At 40.3% G+C, this 15,213-nt stretch overlaps 2 protein-coding genes across 11 annotated transcripts in view; one reads left to right on the forward strand and one right to left on the reverse strand.

Annotated features, from left to right (window-relative positions):
• The window catches only part of DNAH6 (dynein axonemal heavy chain 6), a 233,560-nt gene that overhangs the window by 136,192 nt on the left and 82,155 nt on the right, over nucleotides 1-15,213 (forward strand). For all 9 annotated transcript variants that reach the window (XM_072770018.1, XM_072770016.1, XM_072770010.1 and 6 more), the window contains one exon: nucleotides 8,989-9,220. In XM_072770018.1, the coding sequence (XP_072626119.1) occupies nucleotides 8,989-9,220 (232 nt within the window). The remainder of the gene's footprint in view (nucleotides 1-8,988; nucleotides 9,221-15,213) is intronic.
• The window catches only part of TRABD2A (TraB domain containing 2A), a 166,108-nt gene that overhangs the window by 15,138 nt on the left and 135,757 nt on the right, over nucleotides 1-15,213 (reverse strand). For both annotated transcript variants that reach the window (XR_012004320.1, XR_012004319.1), the window contains exon 9: nucleotides 1,613-1,669. The gene's annotated coding sequence lies outside the window, so the exon portion shown is untranslated. The remainder of the gene's footprint in view (nucleotides 1-1,612; nucleotides 1,670-15,213) is intronic.

Genomic DNA, 15,213 nt, shown 5'->3' on the forward strand with positions numbered 1-15,213 from the left:
ACAGAGAGATTAGCTGAATTGTCCAAAGTCCCCTTAAAGCTAATAGGTCATAGGCTTACTGAGGCCTACTGAGAATCTCATCTAGTACTTGCAGCAGGTGCCTCCACCCCAAATGGATCCACTTTTTTCATTACAGCCCTCAAAATATTTGAAAATCATGACCAGGCTCCTCTTAGCTTTATATTCTCTGGGAGGATGTAACCCAGAGCTTCCACTATTTCCTGTTAGGGATTATTTCCAGCCTCAACATACTGAACACTTGAGAATTTCTCCACATTCCACTTAAAAATGTGATATCCATACTTGATATAGTATTCTGTGCAATCTACAGTGTGAAGTGTGTTTAAGGACAGGATTTCCCATGGTTTGCTACCATGGCAAGAATTCAATGACTTCGTTTTTTTCCTTTGTCAACTATGTTTTAGTGTGGCATCATGTTAAGTTTGACAGTTAAATCCTCAGGACTTTTTTTCTATAAACCATAAGCAATCAAGTCTTTTATCTTTCCTATACTTCTGCTGTTTAATTAACTCTAATTCAATAATTTGTCACAACCCCAGTGTTACACAACAGTTTGTCACTGGGTTGTTGAGATACCACTTTCTTCTCACCTATCCCCCTGCCAACATACCCGCACACTACTTCCTAACAGCATTTATCCTATAGTTCACACAGGCCTTAAGCCTGCAAAGAAAAAAATAATGGCAGTACTCTGGTCTGAGGAACTTCGTGGAGAACAGATCAGACGACAGGCAAAGTCAGCTTAATTTTATTTATAATCTTTCTGACTTTTGTGAAAGAGAATCACTAGGCTACTCAAGGATTGCTTAAAATATTACAGGAGGAAATTAAAAGCCATTGGTAGAATGGAGGAGATTTGGTTTTCAGATACACAGAGGGCTGCTGTGTGAATGTAGACATCTTTTTCTAAAAAGGACCAAGAGTTAGGAATTAGAGTAAACAAATTTCTACTTGTAAGAGCTTTCAAATACCTACTGCTGAGTAGCTCTAGGAAGGGCTTCATTATGAACATGAGTTATGGGACAATTACTAAATATTCAGTAATTTAGTAAATATTACATTTCCATTTGTTGGTGACATTTTAGACTTTTTTTTTTTTTGCCATAGGGTAAGTGGATAAAGGCCTTCTCAACTCAGAAAAAAAATTGTGTTTTTACTTTAGAGCCTGTGTTTTCAGAGGGCAATTTGCTTCAGACTGTTTCCACCCATTACATATGCCCAAAGTTGTCACTGCACTTCAAGGATGGTAAAACAGAATTCTATGAAAATGTAAGCCACTAATTAGGACAGCTGTCTCTTGCTTACTACTGTAGAGAAAATGTAACCTTGGAGGATTTCTTTTCTATCTATTGATATGTAAGTTGACAGAAAGAAGAATAACACCAGGAAGCAGAATGGACAATTTACTTGTTTCCAATAATCTAAGATGAAAATAATCAAATTACTGTACTATACACGAAACAAAGAAAGTGTAACATATAAAGTGCAAGATTTTTATAATAGTCAATATTTCATCCACTGTAGAATACTTTATGGAAAACAGTAGCAAAACATTATTACATATACCTTTACCTCCCAATTTTATACCTACCTGAGGGACTGAAGAGAAATAAACAGATGATCCAATGTGTCTTCTGTTAGATGTGCACTGTGATAGAGACATAAGAGTGGAAATGGTGCCTGAATCATCTATTTGCTCACTTCAGGGGAGGAGTTGGCAAAGGATCCTAGGAAAGGAGCCAACAAACTTCTTTTATAAAGGGCCAGGTGATAAATATTTTAAACTCTGTAGGTCATACAGTCCTTGTCACAAACTACTCAATTCTGCCGCTGAAACAACAAAAGCAGCCACCTTCAATAAATGAATGAATGAGTTTGACTGTGTTCCAATAAGACTTTATTTATTTATTAGAATACCCAGTGATTTTCACATATCAAAATGTTATTCTTCTTTTGATTTTTTTTTTTTTGTTAGCCATTTAAAAACTGAAAAGCCACTCTTAGCTCATAGGCCATAAAAATTAAAAACAAAACAGTAAAGGGGCGGGGTTTGGCCTACATGCCTTTGTTTGGTGACCCTGTTCTAGACAAAGCTGTGCTATCTAGGAGGTCAAGGCTAGGAAAGAGCAGACTGGCCTGAGGGGGCAGGAGAAGGTGCAAAGCTAAAGGAGACAAATTGGAAAGTTTAATTGCTATTTGAGAAGATCCTGAATAATGACCTAAGAGTCTGCTTTGTCCTGGAAGAGCACTTTTCAATGTGGACTTCCTGTTCTTTGCTCACACTGCATAGCCTGTCTGTCCTCTGTCACCAAAGATAATAATGCATGAGGACTATTTAATCAATGTTTGCTAAGTCACAGCTTTTAAGATCTCTAGAAGTTGGTTACTTCAATTTAGATGACTTGTAAAAGTGTCTGAATTTCAGAGAAGAGGCACTCTGAGAGACACCGGGTAAGGGTCCCAGCTGGGGAACCTGAAGCAGGAGTGCAAGCCATAGGTCAAGAGGTGCCCACTCATCCCTACCTGACAATAATTCTCCATTCTGGCTCTGTGAGACCTAAAGTTTTGAACATAAACATCTGAGTCAATGATACAGGTTGTCGCAGGATGTCAACATTCGGAGAAAGCAACAGATACATTTGGAGCAATGTCCTATTCATGTCCGGGATTAACTTTTGCTAGAGAAAGTAATTGCTTGCCTTGAGAAGGACTCTGTCCAGGTCTGGGCACAGTTATCATGGCTGCTGCCTCCCCTCTGAGAGAGCTGGAGGGTGAGGTGCTGTGCTCTATCTGCCTCAACTACTTGAGAGACCCCATAGCCATCAACTGTGGTTATGTCTTCTGCTACCACTGCATCATTCAGGTCTTCCTAGTGAATCTACTAAGAAGCCATTGCATTATTCTCTTTGTAAGATTGTCTTTAAGAAAGAAAATATTTGCCATGTGTGGCAGATGGCCAGCCTAGTGGAAAACATCTAGAGGATGAAGGTAGATGAGGAGAGACAACCCAAAGACGACGGACCACTTGAGCAAAATGCAAGAAGCTGTGTGAGGTACATTTGGGATAGTTCCACTATTACTGCAAGGATGACCAACAAATATTTTGTGTTATGTGTTGGGAGTCCCCACAGCATAGGCATCATACTGCTGTTCTCCTGGAGAAGGATGCACAGACTCATCAGGGTAAAATTTTATTTTTTTTCTTTTTTTTTAATTTTATTTATTTCTTCATGAGAGACAGAGATAGAGAGAGGCAGAGATGCAGGCAGAGGGAGAAGCAGGCCCCATGCAGGGAGCTCGACGTGGGACTTGATCCCGGGTCTCCAGGAACATGCCCTGGAAGGCAGGCACTAAACTGCTGAGCCACCCAGGGATCCCCATCAGGGTAAAATTTTAAACCATCTGAAGATTCTGAAGAAATATAATCCAGAATTATCAGTCCACAGGAGAAGATGAGATTCAGGCCCTGCAGACAAAATTGTAGCATAGGCAGGACATTGTGTCAGTGTTTGAACAGGGCTACCAGTTCTTGAGAGAAAGTACCTATTGGAGCAGTACCTATTGGAGTTAACTGGAAGGGACTGAGCAAGAGCTTGCCAAAGGCAGGAACAGCCATGTCACCAAGGGCTCTGAGGAATTCATCCAATTTCAAACCCATATTTATGAGTTGGAAAAAAAAGCCTCAGCAGCCAGAACTTGGGCTTTTGCAGGACCCAAGTGACATAATAAGCAGATACACTGGAAGAAGTTCTGGATAGAAAAGTCTATCAGTGCTGAAATCAAAAAGTGGGCAGAAGAGTTTCAGATAAACTTTATTCTTTAGAGAAAGGACTCAGGATTCAATGGAAAACTGAGGAGGGATCTGGAGTATATAACCATGAGGATCACCCTGAATTCCCAGACGGCCAATGGCTACCTCTCAGTGTCTCTGAATGGGAAGAACATGATACTCACTGGCTTGTGGATGAACAAATACCAGCATGGTCAAAGATATACTTGGAAGTGAAAGTGGATAAACTATGGTGGGAAGCAGAGGAAGAAGCATCAATGAAGTACTGGGGTGGAGCCAGGGGTATGTTTGGCACTAGCTATCTTAGTGGATTAATGGGTACCACTGAAGGCTATAGCTCCACTGGATATAGAAACAAGAATGAAGAGTTGGAGGAGTGGTCTCAGGAAAATGAAATATGGCCAAAATTCTGCCTGGCAGGGGTGGCAAGAGAGTCAGTGGTGAGAAGAGAACTTCTCAACTTCAGCCATGAGGAAGGATTCTGGACTTTGCAGCTGTCTTCAGCAGGGGTGAATTTAGGGACTAGCCCTGAGCCTCTCCAAATCCTGTCCTACTGTCCAAGGCATATTGGAGTTGCTCTAGATTATGATGGTGGGAAGGTAACCCTGCCTCCTGCGGGCCACATAGAGCTTGGGAAGAGTGAAGTTGCACCTCTTAAGGTAGGGCAGTGGCCAGCAGCTCCTCATTGTCATCATTATCATCATCACTATCACTGCTGGCCACTGGCTGGTCACCATGCACAATCTTATACAACAGGAAGATGTAGAGGCCAAGTAGCAACTGGGTGAGTGATGATGGGAAAAATCTCATGCAGCTCCCCCCCCCCCCCACCCTATGGCTCAACTCCCTGGGGTCTGTGCAGATGGAGGCCACATCCTCAGCAGCTGTGATCGCTAGAGCAAAGTTTGGGCTGGGCTAGAGAGGGCTCTGGAACTGACTGCTTTCTCCTCCCTCTCACCCAGCTATTTGCCCACCTCTTGACTTGCAATCTGTAAAAGACAACAGTGGCTCACACTTCTGGAATTCCCAATTCCAAACCCCAGTCATTTGGGAGAAATGCACACAGGTAGCTGGAATCAGAGCAGCAGAGAAGTGTGGAAGAAACAAAGGGAGAGAAGCTGCTTTTAGTTTCCCATGCAAATCTCCACCCTCCCCGCATGCCCTCTCCCCTCTTGACCTAGACCCACTCCACCTGCAGCCCTCCTCCCTCCTCATGTACCCTCTCCACCTTTGCCCTGTCCCCTCCACCTCAGCCTTCTCCACCTGCACCTGCTCCAACTGCCCACCTCTCCCCTCTCCCATGGCACACCTCCTCAATCTCTGAGGCTCTCCACCTTGTCACCCCTCCCCACCTCTCCTTTTTTTCTTCACTGACACCCTTGCTCTTGCCACAGATCTAGCTGTCCAGCTGGCTCCAAGAATGGCTCTGTGGGCAGGGACACTCTCCCCAGTCCTGCCCCACCTGCCGGCCCAGACAGTATCTGCTTCCTTCACCCCTTGCAGAGCAGGCTGCAACAATTTCATCTTCATATCTCTAGATGGTTAGCTAGCTGGGCCAAGAACAGCAACAGCCTCTTCAGAGGGAGGCTCAGTTACAAAACCCTGTGCCAGGAACAGCAATACTTAACCATCCACCTTCCCCATCCCCCCGCCCTCACCCCACCAACACACACACCAAAAAAACCTGGTGCTCACAGTCCCACTTGGAGGATGGAGCAGATACCACCCACTTCACATACTGCAGACGCTGCCACCTGGCATAAGTGGCACCTCAGCCCTCTCAAGCTGCTGTCCCCTGCACACAGCCCGCTCCTGGCCTCCTCTGATCCTCCCCAATCCCATTCCATGGCCCATCTGCACCCCCTTCCCCTTGAAGCTGCCCTAGTGGAGCTTGGTGTGGCCCTGATGGACCAGCAGGCAGCCCTATGATCTTTGCCTGTGCCCATGCCCACCCAGTGGCTCATACCTTCCACAGCGTGCACATCCGAGGACCCTCAAATGGCAGCAATTCAACACTGTCTGCCAACCCCAGGGTCAGCACCTGTGCACTGGTACCTAGGGAGCCAGGAGCATGGAGGGGCTGCAACTGGGAAGGGGTGGGCCCTGGAGCCGGTAGCCCAGGGCTGGGGAGGGAATCCCACCTGCTAGTGCACAAGTCGGCGGTCCTGCCGGCCACACTGCAGCTGCTACCTGCTGCTCCTGTTCTCTGTGCTCCTGCTCTCAGCTCCTCCTCCAAGAGAGGAGGAAGAATGAATTCAGGACAAGTTGTGTTGACAACCTGAACAATCTGGACAACTGAGTGACATTGGCCATATTCTGATAGACCATCATTAAGTTAATGGGAATTCCTTTCCAAGACCAGATTATGGGTAGACAAGGAAAGTTACCAGCCAGAGTGATACATGCTCCACTGGTAACCAGAGGCAGGTGTTCTTATTGCGGTAATGGGCCTAGGGCAGGTTGGAGAGCCCCATTTTTAACACCTCTTAAATAACAGACTCCTTCAAGCCTCCACCTGGGTTGTTGGAGCCCTGAAAACTGCTAGGAAAAGTGAAGCTAGAAGATGAAAGTTTAGAAGAGAAATGGATAAGGATTAGATAGGAATCAGGTGGTCAAAAATATCTACTTTATTATTATTGCTGTTAATCTCTTACTATGACTAAATCATAAATTACAATTTATCATAGATATATATAGATGTATATGTATATACATGTGTATATATATATATATATATATATATATATATATATATATATAGGAAACGTAGGATTTGTTACTATCCATATCCACTGGGGTCTTAGAATGTATACCCCATAAGAAGGGGGGACTGCAGTACTTTGTTTTCTTTAGAAAAAATAGTGATTATTTTTCTGATTATATGATAAACACACTTATTATAGAATTTAGAAAAGCATCTATAATTTCACCTCCTCACCCAGAGACAATCATTGTTAAAATTGCATGGTTCTTTCAAATATATTTATAAGTATATATAGACTTTTACAAAGTTGTATTAATATTAAACAGTATGCCATTAAACACTTATATTACATTTGCCTCCACAAACCTATATAATTAAATAGTATTTTAAGACATGGCTTTAACAGCCACATTTATGCCATACACTTGTATGTTTACACACATACAAGTCAATCCACACAAATTCATTTAACAAATATTGATGAAGCCCCTACTATGTGCTGTGCACTGTTTGCATAGAGAACAAGACAGTATCCAAGCCCTCCTGATGGAGGTTACAAGTGTCAAAGGCTTAGCAGTGGTTTTCTCCCATCAGTTACAATGACTGTTTTACTTTCATCATTAAAAAAATACTAAAAATAAATAAATAAATAAATAAATAAATAAATAAATAAATAAATAAATAAATAAAATAATAAAAAAATACTAAAGCCAGCCATTGCCATTTTCAAATATTTGAACCTGATCATTGCCAATTATTAGCAACATTATGAATAAAACTAAGGTAGATACACAAATTTCCTGTTAGAAAAGTTAAATATGCCTTTATAATTCTCCCATGATTTCCTAGTGTCTGATAACCTAGTCTGAGATTTTAGATACATGACAATGATAATTTTAAAAAAGAAATTATATTTTGTATCTTCTTTTAAGAAGAACTTACTGACATCTTTTTATTATCTTTTTATCATCTTAGCAACAGTGTGGACTTGACTCATACTGCTCACTTTTATACTGATAGTCCTTTCCCCTCCTTGTTTTTTTTTGTTGTTGTTGTTTTTTGTTTTTTGTTTTGTTTTGTTTTTGTTTTTTTACTTTATCCATATTTCTTTATGTATCTTCAAGGAATCTTTTAGGAAGACTTATTTATTTATTTATTTATTTACGTACGTACGTACGTACGTATGTATGTTCGATTTGCCAACATATAGTATAATACCCAGTGCCCATTCCATCAAGTGCCCTCCTCAGTGCCCGTCACCCAGTCACTCCATCCCCCTGGCCGCCACCCCTTCCATTACCCTTTGTTTCCCAGAGGAAGGTTTAGATGGCTTATTATGCTCTAAGCAGTAACATGATGGCTTTCCCTCTCTAACATTGTCTTCTGGAATGTCATCTTACAAGATAACTGCCTGAGGCCAACCTAAAAGTATTTATCCCTTTGAGAGTGATCTGTCTTCCTTTTAAATGCTTACAGGCTTTTCACTTATGGCTAAAATACAGATTTCTGTGTTACATATGTATATATGTATGCATACACACATATTTTATTTTATATTTATATATGTCCTAGAAAATATTTGGTGCTTTGCCACTTCTCTCTGGTTTTCTTTCCTGAACATCAGTGGCTTCATCTATGGGTTGAACTTTGGTGCAACGGGGGGATGGGGGAGTTCTACTCTTTCATCAAATGTCCCCTCCTGTCTCTCCTGCAGTTCCCATTGCATGGCCTCTTGTTTCTCCTACATTTGTTTTCCTTATTTCCATTTTTTCTCTTGTCACTTTAATATCATTATCTTTTTTTCTCTGCATTCTGGGCAAAATACCTGAGTTTGTCCCCTACTTTACCCGTTCAATTTTCCACCCATTTCAATTTCTGATTTTCCTATTTGCAAGCCCATCTCCCACTGAAGTTTTCAACTTGGTCATCAGATTTTCCATCTCCATTCAACTCTTGCTAAACTCAGATCCTGAGTGTTCATTCTAGGATCATAACTGCAATGCTTTTTATATTCTTGTTGTTAGCATGAACCAAAAGTTTTCTAAAATGTCAATATCTTAAATTCATTTCAGATTATTTCCATTGAGCTCTCCTCTCCTAATTTAACCAGTTTCCTAGGCTCAGTGGTATTTCTGCTTGCTGTGCCTTGTAAATGAAGCCCTGGGTTTGCCAATATAATGGCTAATATAAGTAGTGACTTAAATCAGGCAAGGTTCTGACAAAATCCTTCATACTTTGGAGAAAGAAGAGATTTTCTTTTACTCTACACTTGCATGACCAAGGCCAACAGTCTACGGGAAATAGGAGAGATGGATATAATGAAAGCTCAGCAGTTCTTTTCTCCCAGCCATGAACTTCAGAGATACCCTGCTCTTCCCTGTGGCCTCTTGCTCAGGGATGATGCTCCACTGGCCACCAGCCTTCCACATTAGGTTACCTAAAAATAAAACTTTCTATACTTTGCTGCCTGCAGGATTGCCCGCATGATCCGTCAGGAAAGAGGCAACGCCTTACTCGTTGGAGTAGGAGGAACAGGAAAACAATCTCTTACAAGACTTGCAGCTCACATATGTGGTTATAAATGTTTACAAATTGAACTGAGCCGGGGATATAATTATGACAGTTTTCATGAAGACCTCAGGAAGTTGTACAAACTGGCTGGTGTAGATGACAGGAATATGGTCTTTCTCTTCACAGACACCCAGGTATGTGTTTAAATAGCTCAAGCACAAGTGTCATGATCGCAAGTGTGTTTTGAATAGTTTGTGTGATATAGTTCAAGGAACTGTTCCCTCAGACAGCAGATGTCTTAGACCTTGTAAAAGACTTTTAGAATCCATTTTAATTTATTTTACCAACTGGTGTGTTACCCTTTAAATTTTTAGTAAGTATGAGCAAAGATTAAGGAGTTGAGAGAGTTTTGAACTTTTCTTTGAGAAAGACGTAGAGAGCAGAAAGTAATAAATTGTTTCTGTAGCGGTAAATATAAGAAAATTATTCCCTAACAGAAATCAATTAGAGAAATATTTTTACACAATAAAAGGAAAGTAACAATGGCTTTTGGGGGGTTAAATTAACTTTCAAATTAAAATAGGATTGCATGATTATATCTATGTCTTCAAGAACCAATATAACTGATCTCAAATGTGTTCTGAAGAAAATTTTCTATGTTTCTATGTTGGCTGTACCTGGGCATTTTAACATTAGGGAAAATAAACCTTTATAGAAATTAGCCAAAGAATAAAAAAGTGATAGATCTGATGCATAAATATTTTAAATTATTTTAAATTAAGTAGAAGTCATAAAAATAGGAAAATACTTTTAACATCTCTGACATGCAGGGAATCTATATCTGAATATATAATTTTTTTTACAAATTAGAAAGGACTCATTGCCAAATGTATATACACCACCAGCTCTGGCCACCATATGCTTGCCCTGGTCCCTAGCTGCTGGACCTGGAGGCACAGCTGAGGATGCCAGTAGCTCTTGCAGCACTCACCAAGGAACACATACTGTGGGCCCTCAGCTGCCTCAGCCAAAGAGATATAACACACTCCTAGGCCCAATGCCAACACATGTTCCCACACCTGGTGCCCTGCACCACTTGACCTGAGGTCACAGCATGCTCCATTTTGTGCCCCCACCTGCAAGTGAAAGTCTCCCCTTACTCAAGTCAGTCCAGAAAGTTTGGAAAAGGGAACTCCTTCAAATGCACATATACCTACATTAGGCTACAGGTGTCATGAAAAACCAGGGAATCATGACACCACCAACGAAATACAGTGAACCTCCAGGAACTGGCCCCAAAGAAATGGAGATCCAGGAATTGCCCCACAAAGAATTCAAAAGAATTTTTCTAAAGATGTTCAGGGAGCCACAAGAGAACACAAATAAACAATTAACTACATCAGGAAAATAATACAAGAACAAAATGATGGAGCGTGACACTACCAAGATGGCCATATAGGTCATTCCCACCATCACTCCCCGTCACAAGAAAAACTTACAATAGTTTTCATGGACAAGACACCCACTGAGAGAATCCTGGAACACAGAGGAGAGGCAGAAGCACCCCTCTTCACCACAGAGACCAAGACAGACCACATGAGAAAGGTAAGTGGAACAGCTACAGACTGATCACACTGCCCCTCATCCAGGTCAGCACAGCACCACCCTAAGAGGTCTCCCCTGAGCCTACAGTTTCCCCAGTGACAAAAAGAGATCCTGAAGGAACATCCAGGTCCCTTGCCTTGTTGGTCGCTTCTTGTGTATCCCACTCCAGTCTCACACCAGAGGAATTACAGGGGAATCTGCAGGACTTGACCACTGGAAAAGATTGTGGTGGAGAAGACAGGGTGGGCTTGCAACACCCGGCACTAGGATCTTGGCAGACTCAGTTCCCACTTGCAGCACCCAACTAGTAATCCCAGCCAGCAGTTTTGTTCATCTCCAGAGCCAAGACACCGATGCAGTGTGATCAGGGAACTCAGGAGAGTATAGGGCTGCCTGATTCAAGGTCCTCAAGCAAAGAGCCTTGCTGCCCCCCTGGAACTTGTTCTACCCTCCCCCACCTCAGGCAGAGGAACTGAGACATAGGCCCACATCTGTTGAGTATAACTCCCAGCCCCGCCCAACTGGGAAGCTTGACCTGAACACTTGGGAAGTAGTGTAGACTAACAATTGAGTGGAGAGTAGAGCAAGCAGAACCAATTATCCACAGAGAAAAGCCAGGGGTGCATTCAGAAAGGAAACTTGGGGTACAGATTGGCTTGAGTCACAACCACAAAGAGAGTGCCCTTCTGGCCTTGCAGCCAGTTCTCTTGCTCCACCCTGGGAGAGAAACTAATTTGTAACTCCACCCATTGCTGAACACAGCTTTTAGCCCACCTGACCAGGGAACCTAACCAGAGTGCATGAGAAGCTGCATGGCCCATCTAACAGCCCTGCTCCCTGCCTGCAAAGCAGAACCAGTGGCTTCATCTGGCCAGGGAATTCAGTGCACCACCTTGCTTGATTTAGGTCCCCAAACAATAAGCTATGCAGGCCTGGGGGTCCACTCCACTGCCCTACCAAGACAGGGAAGCTAATTCATAGCCTTACCTGCTACTGAGTATAGTGCCCAGTCCCAGCCATCCAGGAAGCCAAACCAGAGAATCTAGTCAACCATATAGCCCATCCTACTGCCTTGCTTAAGGAGGGAACCAAGTCAACGGTCCTATCCAACTGTTCTCAGCTAGCAGCAACCCACCCCCAACCTCAGAGCTTGCAGTAGCCTCACCCCAAAATAGACCCTGACAGCAACCCCCACCTGCCCAAGGATTGCTAGCTGATGTGTCCAGAAACCCAAACTGAGCAGACTGGTGAAGAACTGTCTCTGCCACAGCAAACCTGTAAAGTCAGGAAAAGGAGACTGCTTACTCAAATGTGCTGATACCAATGTAAGGAATCAAGGATCATGAAAAATCAGGTAAACATGACACCACCAAAGAAAATGAACAAAGCCCCAATATGATCTATGAACTATCAAATATAGAATTCAGAATGATTTTCTTAAATTTAGTGAACTCTTAAGAACCCACAGACAACTAAACAAAATTGGGAAAACAATGGATGAACAGAACAAGGAGTTCAACAAAGAAAAGAAACCATCAAAAAACCCAAACAGAAATCCTGAGCTTAAAAATATAATGACTGAACTGAAAACTTCAATGGAGAGCTTCCAAAGCAGACTTAACCATGCAGAAAGAAAGAATCACTTAAGACAGGATATTTGAAATTTTCTAGTCAGAGGAGCAAAAAGAAAAAAGAATGAAAAAGTCTGCAGAACTTATAGGACATAATGAAAAGAAACAATGTCCCAATTATGAGAATTCCAGAAGAGAAAGAAAAGGGAACAAAAAATTTACTTAACGCAATAATGGCTGAAAACTTTCCTACCCTGGAGAGAGAAAGGGACATCCAGATCCATGAGGCTCAAATAGGTTGGACCTGAACAGGGCTACAATGAGACACATTATAATTAAACATATAAAGAACTCATAAAACTCAATAGCATAAAAAAATCAACTTTTTTAAAAAAGAGCAGAGGAACTTTTTTAAAAAATAGACAGTTTTCCAAAGAAGACACGCACATGGCCAACAGACACATGAAAAGATACTCAACATCAGTAATCATCAGGGAAATGAAAATTAAAACCACAGTGAGATATGACCTCATGCAATGATATGCCAACAAATTGGATAACCTGGAAGAAATGGATAAAATCCTAGAAACATACAGTCTACCATGGCTTTCATCAAAAAGACAAGAGACAACAAGTGTTTGCAAGGATGTAGAAAAACGGGAACTATGTGCACTGTTGGTGGGAATGTAAATAGGTGCAACTGTGTGGAAAACAGTATGCAGGTTCCTCAAACATTTGAAAATAGAACTACCACATGATCCAGCAGTCCCACATCTGGATACATATCCAAAGGAAATGAAAACAGGATCTCCAAGAGATATCTGAACTCCCAGGTTTATTGCAGGATTATTCACAGTAGTCAAGATATGGAAACAACCTAAGTGTCCATCAATAGATGAATAGATAAAGAAGATATAGCATGTACATATATCTATGTACACACATATATATAAGTATACACACACACACACACACATATAATGGAGTATCCTTCAGCCATGAGAAAGAAGGATAGCCTGCTATTAACAACAACATGGATGAACCTTGAGGACATTATGCTAAATGAGGAATTATGCTAATTTGTTGCTTAGTCAACAAAAAAAGATAAATACTGTATAATATCACTTATATGTGAATCTCAAAGAAGCCAAACTCTTGGAAACAGAATATTAGTGATTACCAGAGGCTGGAGGAAGGGGAAAATCATGAGATGTTGGTCAAAGGGTACAAACTTCCAGTTATAAGATGAATTAAGTTCTAAGGATCTAATATACAGCATGGTGACTATAGTTGACAAAACTGTATTATATACTTTATTGTTACAAAGAGAGTAAATCTGAAATGTTCTCACCACAAAAAAAAAGAAAAGAAAAAAAAAAGAAATGGTCATTATGTGATGTGATAGAAGTGTTAGCTAATACCATAGTGGCAATCATGTTGCAATATTTAAGCATATCAAATCAATACATTGTACACCTTAAATTTATAAAACATTATATGTCAATTGTATCTCTTTTTAAAAGGATTTTATTTACTTGAGAGAGAGAGAGAAAGGGAGAGAGTACACAGGGGGGAACAGCAGAGGGAGAGGGAGAAGCTGGCTCCCCACTGAGCAGGGAGCCAAAGATAGGCTGGGGGGCTCAATCCCAGGGACCCTGGGATCATGACCTGAGCCAAAGGCAGCCACTTAATGACTGAGCCACCGAGGTACCCCATGTGTCAATTATATCTCAGAAAAGCTGGAAAATGAATACAAATACAGTCTTTTTAAAATGAAAAGAGAAGTATATCAATAGATCAATAGATCAATAAAAATATAATAAAACATGAATAGGAAGTTCCATAGATCAATAAAAATATAATAAAACATGAATAGGAAGTTCCTAAAAAAAAAAATTCAAGGGCTTTAAACACCTGAAGAAATGTTCAGTTTCACCAATAACCAAAGAAATTTCAGTAAAAATAAATGTCAGAGGTTGACCTTGCACATTAACAAAGGTTAAAAATCATAATATGCAGTGTTGACAAAGGCATCAGGAAACAGGCCCTGCATAGACTTCACAGGTGAATTTGCAAAATCTTCTGGAACGTAGTTGGCAATATGTAATTAAAGCCCTTAAATTTCTCTTACTTATAATCACAGCTGCATACAAAGTTGTATGTACAAAAATATTGTAGTATTTTAAAATAACAGTTAATTTGAAATAGCCTCATTATTCAATAAGAGAGTCACACAAGTAAATTGTGGTATAATTATACAATAGGACACTTTGTAATAAATTTAAAATTACTTTGTGGAAATATATTAATGTGAAAAATGTTTATGATGTATTGTTATAACACATATACAAATCATCTACCATACAGAGTCTTTGGTTTAATGTATATCTAAACAGAAATGCCATATATACAATTAGAAAATGTCTGGGTCATGGGATTGTGAAGACTTTTTTATTTTCTTCATTTTGTTATCTGTAGTTTCTTATTATTCTGAAATTTAAATTTTTCTTATAGAAGTTTACTGTTGCTTTTAAAAATTAAGTAAGTTATATAAAAAGGCTCTGTTAAAGCTCCAAAGATCAAGTCAGCAAAAGCTCCACTTAAAACAAACAAAAGGCTTTTATACACTGTTGAAAGCCCCAATCAATCTCAAATGTTCTATGCTAATGGAGAGTAAACATAACCATAATAATGAAAATTAATGTTGGTATGCATGTGTATATATACATATATATAAATCTATTATAAATATGAGAAGTTGAGAGAAACAAGAAATTTACAAAATTTAATTTGCTATTTCTAGCAAATACAAAGTAGAAATGCGTATGTTTAGATAATATGAAGAATATAATTTCTAAGCTAGAACTAATGGCTATATACTACATTTATATTTTATAAAGAAAGTAAATATTTTCTAATACTACTGAAAGTTTACAAAAATTGATGTTAGGCTTAAATAAATTTTCAGTAAATTTTAAAAAGCATAAACTATGCTGAAACATTCTTTATCC

Source organism: Canis lupus, chromosome 12 (assembly GCF_048164855.1).
Source record: "Canis lupus baileyi chromosome 12, mCanLup2.hap1, whole genome shotgun sequence".
NCBI lineage: Eukaryota > Metazoa > Chordata > Mammalia > Carnivora > Canidae > Canis > Canis lupus.